The 14,769-nt window shown below is 34.8% G+C and overlaps 3 protein-coding genes across 6 annotated transcripts; 2 read left to right on the forward strand and 1 right to left on the reverse strand.

Moving 5' to 3' along the window:
- LOC140962502 (small ribosomal subunit protein eS21y-like) lies at positions 1-1,610 on the forward strand. Of its 3 annotated transcripts, none has more exons than XM_073421446.1 (4): positions 1-155; positions 405-502; positions 586-718; positions 1,330-1,610. In XM_073421446.1, the coding sequence occupies exons 2-4, from the start codon at positions 453-455 to the stop codon at positions 1,390-1,392; spliced, it is 246 nt and encodes an 81-aa protein (XP_073277547.1). In that variant the 5' UTR covers positions 1-155; positions 405-452; the 3' UTR covers positions 1,393-1,610. The 3 variants fall into 3 exon arrangements, with proteins under 3 accessions (XP_073277547.1, XP_073277549.1, XP_073277548.1); XM_073421448.1 differs by having other exon boundaries at positions 4-27; XM_073421447.1 differs by having other exon boundaries at positions 74-184.
- Positions 1,611-3,830: 2,220 nt separating this feature from the next.
- Positions 3,831-9,423, forward strand: LOC140963164 (phosphoacetylglucosamine mutase-like). 2 transcript variants are annotated; one of them, XM_073422428.1, is made up of 9 exons: positions 3,831-3,985; positions 4,063-4,325; positions 4,581-4,700; positions 5,098-5,240; positions 5,349-5,591; positions 6,255-6,670; positions 6,741-6,916; positions 8,350-8,446; positions 9,082-9,423. In XM_073422428.1, the coding sequence occupies exons 1-9, from the start codon at positions 3,925-3,927 to the stop codon at positions 9,234-9,236; spliced, it is 1,674 nt and encodes a 557-aa protein (XP_073278529.1). In that variant the 5' UTR covers positions 3,831-3,924; the 3' UTR covers positions 9,237-9,423. The 2 variants fall into 2 exon arrangements, with proteins under 2 accessions (XP_073278529.1, XP_073278530.1); XM_073422429.1 differs by having other exon boundaries at positions 9,121-9,423.
- A 318-nt stretch (positions 9,424-9,741) lies between these two features.
- LOC140963144 (haloacid dehalogenase-like hydrolase domain-containing protein Sgpp) lies at positions 9,742-12,764 on the reverse strand. The gene is made up of 5 exons (XM_073422397.1): positions 12,516-12,764; positions 11,037-11,151; positions 10,732-10,883; positions 10,374-10,635; positions 9,742-10,155 (listed from the first exon to the last, which is right to left on the reverse strand). The coding sequence occupies exons 1-5, from the start codon at positions 12,557-12,559 to the stop codon at positions 9,985-9,987; spliced, it is 744 nt and encodes a 247-aa protein (XP_073278498.1). The 5' UTR covers positions 12,560-12,764; the 3' UTR covers positions 9,742-9,984.
- Positions 12,765-14,769: the final 2,005 nt, after the last annotated feature.

Consider the following 14,769-nt stretch of genomic DNA (forward strand, 5'->3'; position numbering starts at 1 on the left):
TTCGTGTTTAACTTTTTCTCCATATGTGTAATTTACGTTTATTGATTGTTTCGTTTCTCTTTATTTCATTCTCTGTACTTGAAGTGAGTCAGAGTTAATGATTGGTTGCATAATGTGCTTGTTGATTTGAAGAAACTGATAAATTATAGTGAATGGTACGAATTTTAGCAATGATTTGGAACGGGTATACCTTTACGAGTTATTCAGTGAGCTTAAAAGATGAATTATTTTTTTGTGTGTGTTTCATTCATGTACTTTGTTTTGGCATCAAAATTGTGGATAGCTATGATCTGAAGCCATCGATGTACTAGTATAGAAGAAATTTCTGCTAGGATTTGCTTTCTGATGGATGTTTTGCTTTCTTCTGTATTGTATTTAAATTTAATTGGGGTTCTTTGTATTAGGAGTTTTGCATTTTGTGAATTCGTTGGGTGCTCGAAAATTTAGCCAAGATGCAAAACGAGGAAGGGCAGAACATGGATCTTTATATTCCCAGGAAGTGGTAAATTCACTCTGTGATGCCTCTTTTTTTTGTGTATCTAGCTCGGCTTAAATTGGAATGTTTTTGTGATTTTGGTGATGCAGCTCTGCCACAAACAGGCTTATTACTTCCAAGGATCATGCATCGGTTCAGATCAACGTTGGGCATTTGGACGAGTCCGGTCGATACACTGGCCAATCCTCAACCTTTGCTCTCTGTGGATTTGTCCGTGCCCAGGTGAATGAATATTCATGAATTTCTCATGTGAATTATCGGCCTGCTAACTGCTATAATCCCCACTTATTTGTTCCTATTTTTGTAATTGCACTGTCATGGGAATTTTCACCTAAATAATAACCATATTTTACGGAATAGCAACTATTGGCAGCCGCAGCATTTACCTTGTAATTTACGAAAAGTGAGAAATACACTTCATTTTTTTATTTTATTAGTTCTTAGCAGTCTTCATTTTTGCATACTGATGTTTACCTTTGAATTATCCACAACAAACTTTTTCAATTGACCAAGTGAAAATATAATCAAAATAACCAACACAGTGTCACAATCGCTGAACAACACAAAGCTGTTACCACTCCTCGTGACACAGAAAGCCTTGATTTCTTGGTAGTTATCCCGTGATGATTTTTGAATAAAAAATGAAGGTAGCTGTCATCGCGTGATATTATAGTTGTATCGATGAAAATCTCAAATTGTGCTTCACTATAATGACATAGCTTGTTACTGAGCATGTGCCTTGGAACATTTACTTCCATGTTGTGTACCAAGTTTTTTAATCTGTTGTGCTTTCGTGTTTATGTGATTGTCTTAACTGGGATTTGGATTGACAGGGTGATGCTGACAGCGCTCTCGATAGGCTCTGGCAGAAGAAGAAGGTTGAAGTTCGACAGTAGTGATTTGATGCGGCGCAGTGGCTTCAAAACTTAAGCAGTTGGAAATTGAGTTGAAGAAACATTTGTGTAGTTTGAGTCTGTGTCGTGCACTGTGTGGTTATTCAATATTTTATGGGTTATGAGCTTATGAGAAGATGAATTTCATGCCTTTTTTGTGTTGAATGTCGAGCGTATTCTACTTACACCTTACCTACTTAACCCCTTTCGCCTATACTCCACTCCAACGAATTTGGCCTTGGTTGACTTCAAATATCGAAGCAAACGTATTCATCTTTCTTTTTCTCTGAGTATTTGACATCGTGGATTGAGTGATATACTTCGTACTCTTAACTTCGAGACCTTACTTCAGTTGTCATTCATTATCGGAACTTGAGCTTGAAATACCAAAAGAAAACATGACATTGGGGCGTTTAATTCTGTGAAAATCTCAAGTTGTCCGCTATATTGTTCATTTTTGAAAAATAACCTTCACTTGTAACAAAGAAAATAATTGTGCCGGTTGCTGGTGAGAAGGATCGTCAACAGTTTACGCCGGTCCTCATCGATTTATTTTAACTCAAGGGAGTCTGAGTTTTTTAATTTGGTCAAAGAGAGTAACTTAAATACTAAGATTGTGCACATTTTTGTTAAAATAAAAAAACGTCACATTTTGAGTCAATCTAGATTCGAATCATGTGTTTTTGTATAACACAATAACTTATTATTACATTATGTTATGATCGATTGAATATTTATGAAAATAATTACATACATATTATATTTCGGTCGAGTTTTTCGTATTGGGGTCAAACATGAGTCGAGTTTTCATATTTAGATCAAGTATTTCAAAAGATTGTCAAGTTTTTTATGTTTAGGTCGAGTTGTTCATATTTAGATGAAGTTTTTACGTTTGGAAAAATGTTTTTATATTTAGTTGGAATTTTCACATTTGAGATGGAGCATGATATCTCAGTTGAGTTTGCCATGAAATTTTTTTTTATTATATTAATTTAAGTTTTATTTTCATTAGCAAAATATTCAAATTAAGATGACTCATCTTTTCGAATTAAGACTCCTCCCAATTATGTCTTTTCCCAGATTGTAGCTCTTTGGCTCGACCCACTCAACCCAATTTTGGGTTGAGTGGGTTGCGCCACACATATAGGCGAAACCCACTCAACCCAAAATTGGGTTGAGTGGGTCGCGCCACACATATATTGTGTGGCGCAACCCACTCAACCCAATTTGCGCCACACATATATTGTGTGGCGCGACCCACTCAACCCAATATTTGTGTGGCGCGACCCACTCAACCCAAAATTGGGTTGAGTCTCGCCACACAATATACTCAATTTTTTGGTAGAGTAGTTTAATTTGAGTCGAGTCTTACATGTTATGAGTTTTTTAGGTTCTATTATTATGAAATTTGTTAAATATTTTATTGGAATTAAAAAATTTGTTAAGAATTTTAGTCGAGCATAAATTCAACCCGATAAGAGATACATTCGTCTAATATTGTTATGATTTTTTTAACCAACACACTTAAATTATAATACATAACTCATATTAAAATGTTTACACAATTAAATTTTTTTTATATANAAAAAATTCAAAAAAAAAAATCAGAACTAAACTGAAACAAATATAGCAATACAGAACATTCGAGTATATACTAACTTGTCTACAAATCTTCAAATTTTCAAATGATTTTTGATTATTTTGTCGTGAAGAACACAGAAATAACGGGAATAAATGAAATCTCAAATCGGAGAGGGATATAATCCCTTTTATTTAATTAAATTTAAAATGAGTCGTATATTTTTTATTGTCCCTACAATTTGTGTGACTAGAAACAATAATCCTAATACAATTCAAATCACAACTTGCTTTCATTTTTTATGGTGTTATATAATTGATCAATTGATGAATCATTCTCTAAATATATTTTTTGTATGAGATCGTTATTAGATCGAATGTAGTAATAAAATATCACATAAATTAACTAAAAATCAATATAAAGTATCATATAAATGTTTTAATCCAACGATCATAATTTATCCCAAATACAACAACAACAATAATGCCTAAAATTTCTCGTTAGATTTCTTGCAGATGAATATTTTCTAGACTAATCGTTAATTCTTAGCAAAAAACCAGAACAATGATGCAAGATGGAAGATGGTTTGAGTGTGCAGCAACAGCAGATGAGGAAAACAAAATTTTGGGTTGAGGTGAAAAAAAGTGGGTTGCGAAGAAGGGAGGGATAAGTCTGTAAAAAAAAAATTTGTTTTGTGTTATAATAAAAAATTGGGTCGAGACTCAACCCAAAATATCAAGTCTCGACCCACTACTAATTAAAAAAATTAGATTTTAAGTAAAAGATAAAAAAATAAATTCCTCTACACTACCTTTTATTCCCTTTATTGAATAAACCCGTACTACAATCCTTTTTCCTCATTTTTCCCTTTTCGGAAATATATGGACGATGGCTTGGAGCTGGAGAACTGAAAAGAGAGTAAATTTTTTGGCAGATCTTCAAAATAAGGCGGAGAAATGAACCAGAAGCAGCGATCAATCCTTGTAGAATTGGCGTCTAGGTTTCCCCCTCCTCAAGGTACTGCTACAATATTTGCGATATATTTTGAGATTTTTTTTCACCTGCATTCGATTTTTTTCCTGCCGAACATTCAGGTCTGCGGTTTTCATATGGCACCTCGGGTTTCAGAACTGATGCGTCGCTGCTGGAGTCGACGGTGTTCCGTGTAGGGATTTTGGCGGCGCTCAGGTCCATCCAGACTGCATCAGTGATTGGTCTTATGATCACCGCTTCCCACAATGAGGTATTGGATAATGGGGTCAAAGTCACGGACCCTTCTGGTGGAATGCTCACTCAGCGCTGGGAACCCTTTGCGGATGCCATTGCCAATGCCTCGGATCCCCATTCCCTCATTCAGGTACTGGAAAAAGATATTGTACATGATATTTCTTGTTTCTACATTTCATTGTTTGAGAGTATCAGTTGGTATCAATTGGATTATGGTTTCACGTGTTTGGAGCAAATAGAAAGGTACAGACGGAATTTGGTTAAAGTTGATATACGAAGATGTAAATATGCAAAATAATTGTCGGATAATTTTAAAAATCTCACCTTTTGTTATCTTTCTTCCCTGTGATATGTTGGATAAGAGTTTCTTTGCTTATCAAAACAGTTGATAGATGATTTCGTGAAGAAGGAAAATATCCAGCTTGATGGAGCTCCTTCGTCAGAAGTATTATTGGGAAGAGACACTAGGCCCAGTGGAAAGTTACTCGTGTCTGCTGCTGCGCTGGTATGGTTTCCATTTATCTCCTGTTGAATTATCTAAACTCATGTTTAAACTCTCACCTTCCAAGTTGCGTTTGAGTATCTGAAATAATGTGATCTTGTTAAACAAAAATATCGATTGAAGTAACTTTCTTGTGTCAGCTCTAGATTCTTGAAGTTGAGATATCTGCATGAGTCTTTATCCTTGTGTCCTGTAGTTGCACCTAATCCCTGCTTTAATGCTTTATGCTTTCAGTGCTTAATTGCTGAAAGCTATCCTTGTATATTTAGAATCTGTAAGATGTCAGTGCTTCGAAATCTCATATTTTAATCAGTATAGAGAGGCGCAATCTATTTGTTATCAGATCTTGGTGTTAGCTGTACAATAAGATTGATGCATGTGAGATTATTAACATTTTAAGGGTGCAACTTCAATTATGGGAACCATCGCCAATGACATGGGAATCCTGACAACCCCTCAACTACATTGGATGGTGCGGTCCAAAAATAAGGGCATTGAAGCAACGAAAAACAGTTATTATGACCAGTTCTTGGTGTCTTATAGGTTTGTTTGAATATTAGATGTACATAAATTCTTATATGTTTCAGATTTATGCAACTTTGTGAATGATTAAGAAATCGGTACATATCTGGAGCTCCTGTGTTTTGGCAGGTTGTTGTTGGACTGTATTCCCCCAGGAGTCTGTGGCAATAATATGTATGAAAAACTCATCGTGGATTGTGCCGATGGAGTGGGTGGAGAAGAGATCGAAAAGTTGAAGACAAGGTTGAGTGATTTGAAAATTGAAGCTCGCAACACTGGAGTTGGTGTGCTTAATGAAGGTGTTGGTGCTGATTTCGTGCAGAAAGAGAAGATTGTTCCGCGTGGTTTTGGTCCTTCCGATTTTGGCGCTAGGTGAGGTATCATCCTTTTTACTCGTTCTTATTGTTTTGAAATGCAACACATAGACGTATATCCATATCCAAGGCTAAAAGTCACAATGACGAGTATGAAACTGAAGTAGTTTCTATGCCTTTTATTTTAATATTCCAGTCCATGTGGTTTAAGCAATATTTTCTATTTATGAAATTATAATATACTCTATTTTACGTGTTAATTTTTTGTAATGTTTTTCAAATGTAAATGTTTCATTTAATGGGCATGAAGAGGATGCTTCGATATATATGAAAAGAATATCTGTACGTGTGCAAATTATCTAGGAAATTAGCGAAAAGAATAAAATGATTAGCGAACAAATCACTTCTCTTAGATAATTGTAAGACTGCACGTGAATTTCTGCTCAACTGGAAAAATTGCTGCTTCAAATCAGTATATTTTTATATTGCTATTTACTGCTCTTGCTACTTTCGAAGTTTCAGATTATCGCCCGAAAAATTATTTGCTGCATTGATTTCCTGAGATCTGAAGTAAATGTCTCTAATCAACAATATTTTTTTATGCCAGTCTTATCTTGTTGCTACACATTTGCAGTCTTTGAAATCCATAATTAAGGCTATCTCAATTATGTGGTGGTGGTGGTGGTTTGAAACTACAAAGTTTTATTGTCTAGTGTTTCAGGTGTGCCAGTTTGGATGGCGATGCTGATCGGCTGGTCTACTTTTATGTCTTATCAAACAGCAACAAAATTCATCTTGTCGATGGAGACAAGATATTGACTTTGTTTGCTTTGTTTATCAAAGAACAATTAGGAATTATTAATGGAGCTGAAGATGTGAAAGCAAACAATTCTTATCAGACACACCTTGGTGTGATACAAACAGCTTATGCTAATGGTGCATCCACTGATTACTTGAAACAGTTGGGACTGGAAGTTGTGTTTACTCCAACTGGAGTCAAATACCTTCATGAAAAAGCTGCTAAGTACGATATCGGCATCTATTTTGAGGCAAATGGGCATGGAACCATTTTGTTTTCAGAAACTTTCTTAGGCTGGTTGGATATTAGAAATAATGAACTTTTATCAACATCAAGAGGTTAGTTCTACTTCTGAACATTTTCTGTGATGATCTTGCTTATGGTAAAACAAATCCTTATTTGTTCCAGGTTCTGAGCAGCAAAAGGCAGCTCTGAGACTTGTGGCTACCAGTAAATTGATTAATCAGGCGGTGGGAGACGCATTAAGTGGGATGCTATTAGTGGAGGCAATTTTACGGCACTGGGGATGGTCTATCTATAGATGGAATGAGCTTTATCAAGATTTACCTAGCAGGCAACTTAAGGTCAGTTCTATTTGCATACTTGTTATGATCATATTCTCTCTTAATCATTGCTCATTAGGCTGGATGATATGTGGTTGTTCCCTTTTGAGTTTGCAGCGGACAATTGAGCTTTTGTGTTTACAAAATCTGAAGTTATTGTTTGTCAGTTTATCAAGAACGATGATTTGATGCTCAAATTTAATACGATAGAAGGTAGCAAGTGGGCTTGTGTTAATTAGAATGTTTACTTAGGTCTCGACCAATGTACTCTAATATTTTTGGATACGTACGGGCCATATGGCCTCTGCTGGAATTCTTTTGTGCAATTATGGTCAAACGCCTTCATCTTTGAATTGTGAATTATTTCCTGGACAAGATACCCTACATTGGAGTCTGATTAGTCAACTATGAGTCTGAAGTTGGCCCAGTATCTGTTTCGTTTCATATTGAAGCCTTTTTATTTCTTTTTAGTTTATGTGAATTCTATTGGTGATTATTGGCTCTCTTTTTTCACTCATTTAATTTTGTATTTTCAAACTTAATATCTTGATTTCCTGGGATTAAAATAAGACAATCACAATGTTTCTTTTTCGTATTATTTCTTTTCGACAATATATTCCTCGCTTTTTAGATGTTTCTCATCTCATGGAATCTAATCCTTAAATGTTGGAAGGAGATAAACAAAAAATATCAAATCTTATGCCGTGGTTGTGCATCCAACTCTATTTCTATTCTTCTGCTACTAAAATTGACGTTTTCAGCTACATTATTCCAGCTATACCAGAAGTTCTGTTTTTCAAGCAATAGCCTAATTTCTCAAGAAAAAAAGTCGAGGTCAATTCTTTTCATAAGAGCTTGAGTAGTTCAGTACAGCTTGGAGCAATTGTATATAAGCTGAGTGATTAATTGATTTCCTTCATTATTTGATTACCGATATAAGTTCTTATCTATATGTTCAAATAAGACAATTAAATGGTATTGTTGGCTTATGATCAGATCACATAATTTCTTTTTGTTGATCTTTCTCTTAACTTTACTTTGGAAAAATTGAACAAAGTTCATTTGCTTTATGTGCAAGTGTGAGATAATTCAACCAACATTGGGATACATATGCCCCGCAAGTCCCCGTATTAGTGTGGGTGCTTCATAGTTCAGCCCACTATCATTAGTGTTTGATTGCGCCATAGTCCATACGTTATTTTACATTAAGTAGCACGGATATTAGGTTATCTCCTCCATCGACCTCTACAACATGGACTAACACACAGTTTTGTTTCTTCTCGATCGCTTGCCTGTTGATTTCAGAGAGTTTGCTTTCATGTGGACTTGATTTATACATCTGGATTGAGAAACCATATGGTTGTTTGCACTTCATTGGTTGCTGTGTCTGACTGTGAAAACACTTATTTGTGAAGCTGCCATCGAACAATTCACTATATTCTTTTTTTCTTCAGGTAAAGGTTATTGATAGGACTGCTGTGGTGACCGCTAATGCAGAAACAGTAGTTGTTAAGCCTCCTGGTATTCAGGAGGCAATCGACGTGGAAACAGGTGATCTCACTTTTACTCCCTTAAATTTTTATTACTTATCGAGTAATGTGATTTCATATTTGGATGTGGATGATATCATTATCATATAACCAAATTTAGCGTACTTAAAAGCCATAAGGAAGTTCCAATCACCATGTTGTAGCCTGCCAGTATAATGCGCTCTGACTGAATTTCATGTTTCTTCTCATGTGAATCCTGGTTATTGTGGTCAAAATAATTCTACTGAGGTCTTCATCTAGATGTGACATGGTTTCTTGAGCTAACATATCCATTTCATCTGCTTTTCTCCATTGTCACTTTAATTGATTTCACGAATTATATTTGCCAAATGATGCATCATAATGCATCATAACTCTACTGAGGTCTTCATTATATCACGCCTCATCTATAAATTTTGAAAACAATGCGTCATAATACATGGTATCAAAAACTTTTATCGTGCAAAATATTGAAATTTTCTAGGAAATGTTCCATTACGGTCCTTAGTTATATTCATTCTCGTTTTGGATGCCTCTGTGAACTAAACATCTGTAGCATACAAATTATACATATCCTCTTGCAGCATCATTATTTTTAACAAAGGGAGTTCATTGTTTTCTGTTGTTAAATATGATTTCATATTTCTCTTTCCTCAGCCAAATATCCGAAAGGGAGATGTTTTGTACGGCCTTCAGGAACAGAAGACGTGGTAAGAGTGTATGCAGAAGCATTGACCCAAGAGCTTGCTGATAGTCTTGCGCACTCTGTTGCGAGGCTTGTTGATCAGTTTCTTGGTTCCTGTGGCGACTAGTGTTAATCCTCGGCCTTTATATGCATGTTTTCCTGCTGAGATCTAGTTTGTTCGGGAAGCATTGTTGTGGAGGGCAAAATTATGGGTTTTCTTGGATGGTTACAAAATTTGAAATTTGTTATGGCTTTATTACCCATGGAGTTGTAGATTTATAACTTGTTAACCATAATATCACAACTTTAAATTTTACTGTTGATATTTATGTGTCTGCCAAGAGGTTTAAATGTGGGAATTTTCAAGGTAGCAACTCAAGTTTGCTATATTTTCTTGTCGTTCTAATAAGCTATATTTACTCTTTTTTTAAAAAAATAATGTCGTCAAAATATCTTCGAATATAAAATAAGCTCAATAAGTCACAAAAACACTGAAGAAAAAGATCCAAAGATATAGAATGAGGAAATTATGGTAACTAGTGAGGAAAATTTGTAAATCGAAAATTCTGAATTTTAATCAGTTCTGCTGAATCAAGTAATGGGAATCCAGTTTTGCTCGCATGAGCAAATACGTTTCTTTCAGGAAAAACTCACGGCTTCTGTAAATTGTAGAAGAATGATTTGTTCCAGAATTTCTATAGAACAGGTTTCTCAAAATACAAATATGTCAACATTCCCAAATGATGTTAACAATTAGAATGTCAAAACTCACAGTACTCCATAAAGGCTTTATAGTAGCTACCATGTCTTATGTATCAATCTTGTTCATAATCGCAGCCGTGCCGCACCTACATATCAATTCTACACAGTTGTCTCTATGTAGTTTTATCAAGTTCGTCCAAAGCAGTCCAAAGTTTTAGATCGTCATAATCTTTAATTAGAAAGTGAGGCTTCGCCTCCATTAGTAGTTGTGCTGGATTTCTTGTTGTCAAGCCAATCGTAGGCATCCCAGCTGCAACCCCGGCTTTTATTCCTGAAACTGAATCCTGAACAAGAATTTCTATTAAGTACAAGCAACCAGAGGCAGAGGGATGGGGTTGTTATAGCTATCTTCGCTGTGAAACTTTCCTATGCAAGTTTATCTTTTTAACAGCTATAACCGGGATTGAAAAAAATGTTTCCTACTGTACCTAAAATTTGAAAATATTATATATCTAATTTAGCCCTACAAAGAAATGGGTGTGCAGTATGAATGAATTTGAACCTCAAATACAAAAGTATGCTCTTTCGACACGTTGAGTACTTCAACAGCCTTTAAATAGGGGTCTGGAAATGGTTTTGCATGTTCACAGTCACTTCCAAGAATAAGAGTGTGAAAGAAATCTGTTAGTCCAAGAATTGAGATCATCAATTCAGCATTCGCTCTAGGAGCATTGGTTACTGCAGCTCGTTTCAAGTTATGATCTTCAATCCATTTCTTTAGCCGATATAGGCCTTTTACAGGTTCCAATTTCTCCTTAACAAGTCTGTATCCAGTCCAAATGAAAAGGCAGGCTAAGACAAAAGTCGAATTCGATCAATCAAGAGAGAAGTAGGCAAAGAAAAGTCTAGGGAAGGAAAACCTTCGAAACATTGCTTCCTTCTCATCCACAATCTTTAAACCCCTTTCAAAATCATTTGGAAAAAGGGCTGAAGCAATATCATCATTGTGCTTCCCAGAAATATTATCGACAAAAAAATCCTCAGTTATTGGAACACCATCATTGAATCCAATCTGTTGAGAAAGCATCAGTATCGTTTCTATCAAAATTTAGTAATTGTAGATCATAATTCAGCTAGATATTTCTTTGACATTCCATGATCTTGACAAACTGGAAGACAACATCATGCAAGATATGGATTGATGCAAGTGAAGAATAACTTGGACCTCTTGAAGCATTTCCCGAAAAGCATAATAGTGGAGAGGATCCGAGTCGCACAATGTGCCATCGATGTCAAATAGCACTGCTTCAAGTGGAGCAAGTTGCGATAGAGAACAAGTGCTGATTACCAGACAAAGGAATAGTAAGTTCTTTCACTCATGTAATGAGAACAAATGAGGCTATAAAAAATAAGCAACTGAAAAAAAAACTTGACTATGTCCAACTTTTTAAAATGCTTTTATTATTAAAAAAATAGAGTAATTTCGTCGTTTAGATAAATGTTGAAAAATACTTTGTTTTATTTTTGAATATAATTAGAAACAAAACTTCAAAAGCTAAAAATTCTAGCTTCTAATAAATATTTTTCGAGTGTTTTTTTGAATTAAATAAAAATGTTTTAAATTTTTTAGCTTCTCCAACCAAACGGCTCTAAGATGCCAAATAACCCGTAAACTATTTGAATTCACGACCAAATTAAATATTCCCCTCCCTTTTAATTTCAGACCACAAAGATCAATGTCATTTAATAAATAGAGCATTTAACTAACTGGAGAATAATAGAGATTTGGATCATCTGCACTGTGGCTAAAAAAACAATACCCGGTGTTGTGTTCTTTTTACACGATATGATCAACTAATCATCTCGTTTCGTCTGACAATTTTTCAAATTTATCTAATACTGTATGAGGCCCATCCGATGATCAACTGATTATCTCGTGTAAAAGATCACAGCACCAGATGATATCTGGTGTTGTGGTACTGTGGCTGATCAAAATCCGAATAATAGTGGAATCACTAGCCTGCTTCACCCCTCTCGGTAGCTTACTCTCTCTTTTGGTTCAAGTAAAAAGATCATTATCATACATTAACTATGTTGAAAAAAGAATATACAATTCTGGCTTTGAGACATGCACTCACTCTCACAGTCATAGAAGAAATAAAGTTTCGAAACTGACAGGAAGGTCTCAAAACTATCTAGAAAAGTTAAGGAAAAAAGATGACATATTGTAGAGCAGATCCTGGAGATCGTGCGTGTGGGATGAGCCGAGAGAATGCTATGCAATATGTTAAGTCGGGGCAAAAAGGTTGATTTGTTACAAATTTCAAGCATAAATTTAAAGAAAATAATTCAGGTGAGGGCCCGCCGCCTCCTCCCTCCTGGTCCACACCAATAGCGGGGTTGGTTGCAATCAGGTGGACACCTGGAGGGCGGATCATAAGTGTTCACTTAATGCCATATTCATAAACCAAGAATCTACAACAATTAAAAAAAAAAAAAACCCCGCAAAATTCAATCCCAGATTCGTGGAAAACGATCGTTTCTAATAATTATCAAGCCAGAACCATTTTTCAGGTGAAAATGAAACAAAATCAAGTTTTCTTCTTACGGCAAATCACGATCTAAGAATGATGAAGAAAGAAAACCCAGATCGAAAAACGGAATCAATTCATGGAAAACAGATGAAGGGATTGAATTTAATCACCTGCTCAACGTGTCAGCTGAAATTTCTCCAGAAGAAATCGTCATCTCGTAATGTGGGTCGAAGTTCTTGAAACTAAACGGTGTGTGATGGTGTAAATAAAATGATTGCTTATACAAGCTCTGGCCTGCCCGCCCATGGTGGTGAGAAATAGTATCCAATCATTATTTGCCAACTTCTGTTTGATTCCCTACTTTTGAGGCGTGGTAAAGAATTTTTCCTCAGAATATGCCATTGCGAAAAATCTAACAAGAATATCATATTTTGATTAATTTCATGTAATAATATTTTGCTGAAACAAATGGCAATAAAGTGGAAAGACTATGTCAATATAGTAATCAATCTAGTTAATGCATATATAATATACATATATGAATGAATATTTTTAGATTAGGTCTCTTGTGATACGGTCTCACGGATCTTTAACTGTGAGACGGATCACTCCTACTGATATTCACAATAAAAAGTAATACTCTTAGCATAAAAAGTAATATTTTTTCATGGATGACCCAAATAAAAGATCTGTCTCACAAAATACGACCCGTGAGACCGTCTCATACAAGTTTTTGCCATATATATGTGTGTGTGCACGCGCGCGCCCTCGCTGTACATTTTCTAATTGTATATATTTTTAATATTAATTTTGATACTGTTAATATAAAAAAATTTATGTCATGACTTAAACTCGATCAAATGAGTGTGCACAAAAGTATTTAGATGCGTGATTCTTTATGCTTGGCATTTTTATATATTTTCAAATTCCTTCTCTTCAAATCCTTTTCACGACCAGATGGATCGCATTCTTTCTTCTGAACAAGTGAACTTAGCATGCATGAATCAATGGAATAAAGTTAATAAATATTTATTAACCAAAAAAAGAATAATTATTGAATAATATTAATTGGGCTAAAGAAAATTTACGTAAGCCCATAACCTAAAAAGGACAAAGCTCTAATAAAGGAATTGACTATTTAAAAGCAACTTAGTTAAAAAAAAAATTAAAAAGATATGGGCTAAGCCCAGCCCATAGGTAAAATTGGACAGAAACTGTCGATACTTCCCCGAATTCATTGAATGCCAGGATCATTGAATGTTGCCTACACAACTCATGTTCGAGTAGGTCTTTTGTGAGACGATCACGAATCTTTATCTGTGAAACATGTCAACTCTACCGCTATTCACAATAAAAAGTAATACTCTTAGCATAAAAAGTAATATTTTTTCATGGATGACCCAAATAAGAGATCAGTATCACAAAATACGACCCGTGAGACCGTCTTACACAAGTTTTTGCCCTCAAGTTCTGTCCAATACAGTTTTTAAATGCTGGGACTATTGTGAATGTTGCAATTTAAAAATTCATAGATTTAGTAAAAAAATATCAAACATTAGGTATAAATATAAAACAAAAAATATTTGAATAGGTATATTTTGAGACGGTTTCGAGACTTATCAACTTGGACTAAATATACAGAGAAAAGCAAAATTTTTCTGACATAAAAAATATTACTTTTTTAGTGGGTTGGATCCGGATCCATATTACAAAGTTAACATGTGAGTATATAAGCGAAACAAACCGCTCATGAGCTATTCAGAGCTCGGTAAAAAACTTGTTTGAGTTCGTTCGTTAATCATATCGAGTCGAACTCGAGTTCAATTTCGAGTTCGACAATTTTATCGACTCGAACTCAAGCCTAAACATATTTGGCTTCTGAGTTCGCGAATATGCTCGTTTATAAACTCACAAGCTCGAGCTCAACTTGTTAATGTAGCTCGTGAGCTAAAGCTCGAGCTTGGCTCGTTTAATGTTCGCAAACATGTTCGTTTATATAAATCAATTTTTTTTAGTTGTTAGGTTTTTCTTTTTGAATATTTATGAATATAAATTTGTTTTTATTTTTGCATTTGTTTATAGAGATACGTTTTATTGTATGATCGAGTTCGATTATATCTTTAATGAGCAAAAATCTAGCTCTAACTCGAGCTCTATTATATACTTAAATACGTTCAAAAATGAGCCGAGTTCGAGTTATTCACGAGATTAATAATTTCAAAACGACCCAAGCTCGAATTTTTACAAAGTTGAAAACTGTCGAGCTTGATCCTCATATTGTTCGACTGGATTTGATTTGTTTATTTCCTAGAGCTCATGTTAGTTTTTGTAAAAATATAATAGGGTGAAAACATTAAAAAAAATATTTGTTAATTTTTTTAATATAATAAAAGTACATGCTCATAAAAAAAATGAAAAACCATA

Source organism: Primulina huaijiensis, chromosome 17 (assembly GCF_012295235.1).
Source record: "Primulina huaijiensis isolate GDHJ02 chromosome 17, ASM1229523v2, whole genome shotgun sequence".
Classification (NCBI taxonomy): domain Eukaryota; kingdom Viridiplantae; phylum Streptophyta; class Magnoliopsida; order Lamiales; family Gesneriaceae; genus Primulina; species Primulina huaijiensis.

Excerpts from the sequence above, each read along its gene's own strand:
- LOC140963164 (XM_073422428.1), top strand. The coding sequence starts at position 3,925 with ATGAACCAGAAGCAGCGATCAATCCTTGTAGAATTGGCGTCTAGGTTT. Across the intron at positions 4,326-4,580 it reads ATCCCCATTCCCTCATTCAG|TTGATAGATGATTTCGTGAA; the intron begins GTACTGGAAAAA and ends TTATCAAAACAG. Across the intron at positions 6,917-8,349 it reads TACCTAGCAGGCAACTTAAG|GTAAAGGTTATTGATAGGAC; the intron begins GTCAGTTCTATT and ends TTTTTTCTTCAG.
- LOC140963144 (XM_073422397.1), bottom strand. The coding sequence starts at position 12,559 with ATGACGATTTCTTCTGGAGAAATTTCAGCTGACACGTTGAGCAG. Across the intron at positions 11,152-12,515 it reads TCAGCTGACACGTTGAGCAG|CACTTGTTCTCTATCGCAAC; the intron begins GTGATTAAATTC and ends TCTGGTAATCAG. Across the intron at positions 10,884-11,036 it reads TTCGGGAAATGCTTCAAGAG|ATTGGATTCAATGATGGTGT; the intron begins GTCCAAGTTATT and ends CTTTCTCAACAG.
- LOC140962502 (XM_073421446.1), top strand. The coding sequence starts at position 453 with ATGCAAAACGAGGAAGGGCAGAACATGGATCTTTATATTCCCAGGAAG. Across the intron at positions 503-585 it reads CTTTATATTCCCAGGAAGTG|CTCTGCCACAAACAGGCTTA; the intron begins GTAAATTCACTC and ends TTGGTGATGCAG. Across the intron at positions 719-1,329 it reads GTGGATTTGTCCGTGCCCAG|GGTGATGCTGACAGCGCTCT; the intron begins GTGAATGAATAT and ends TTGGATTGACAG.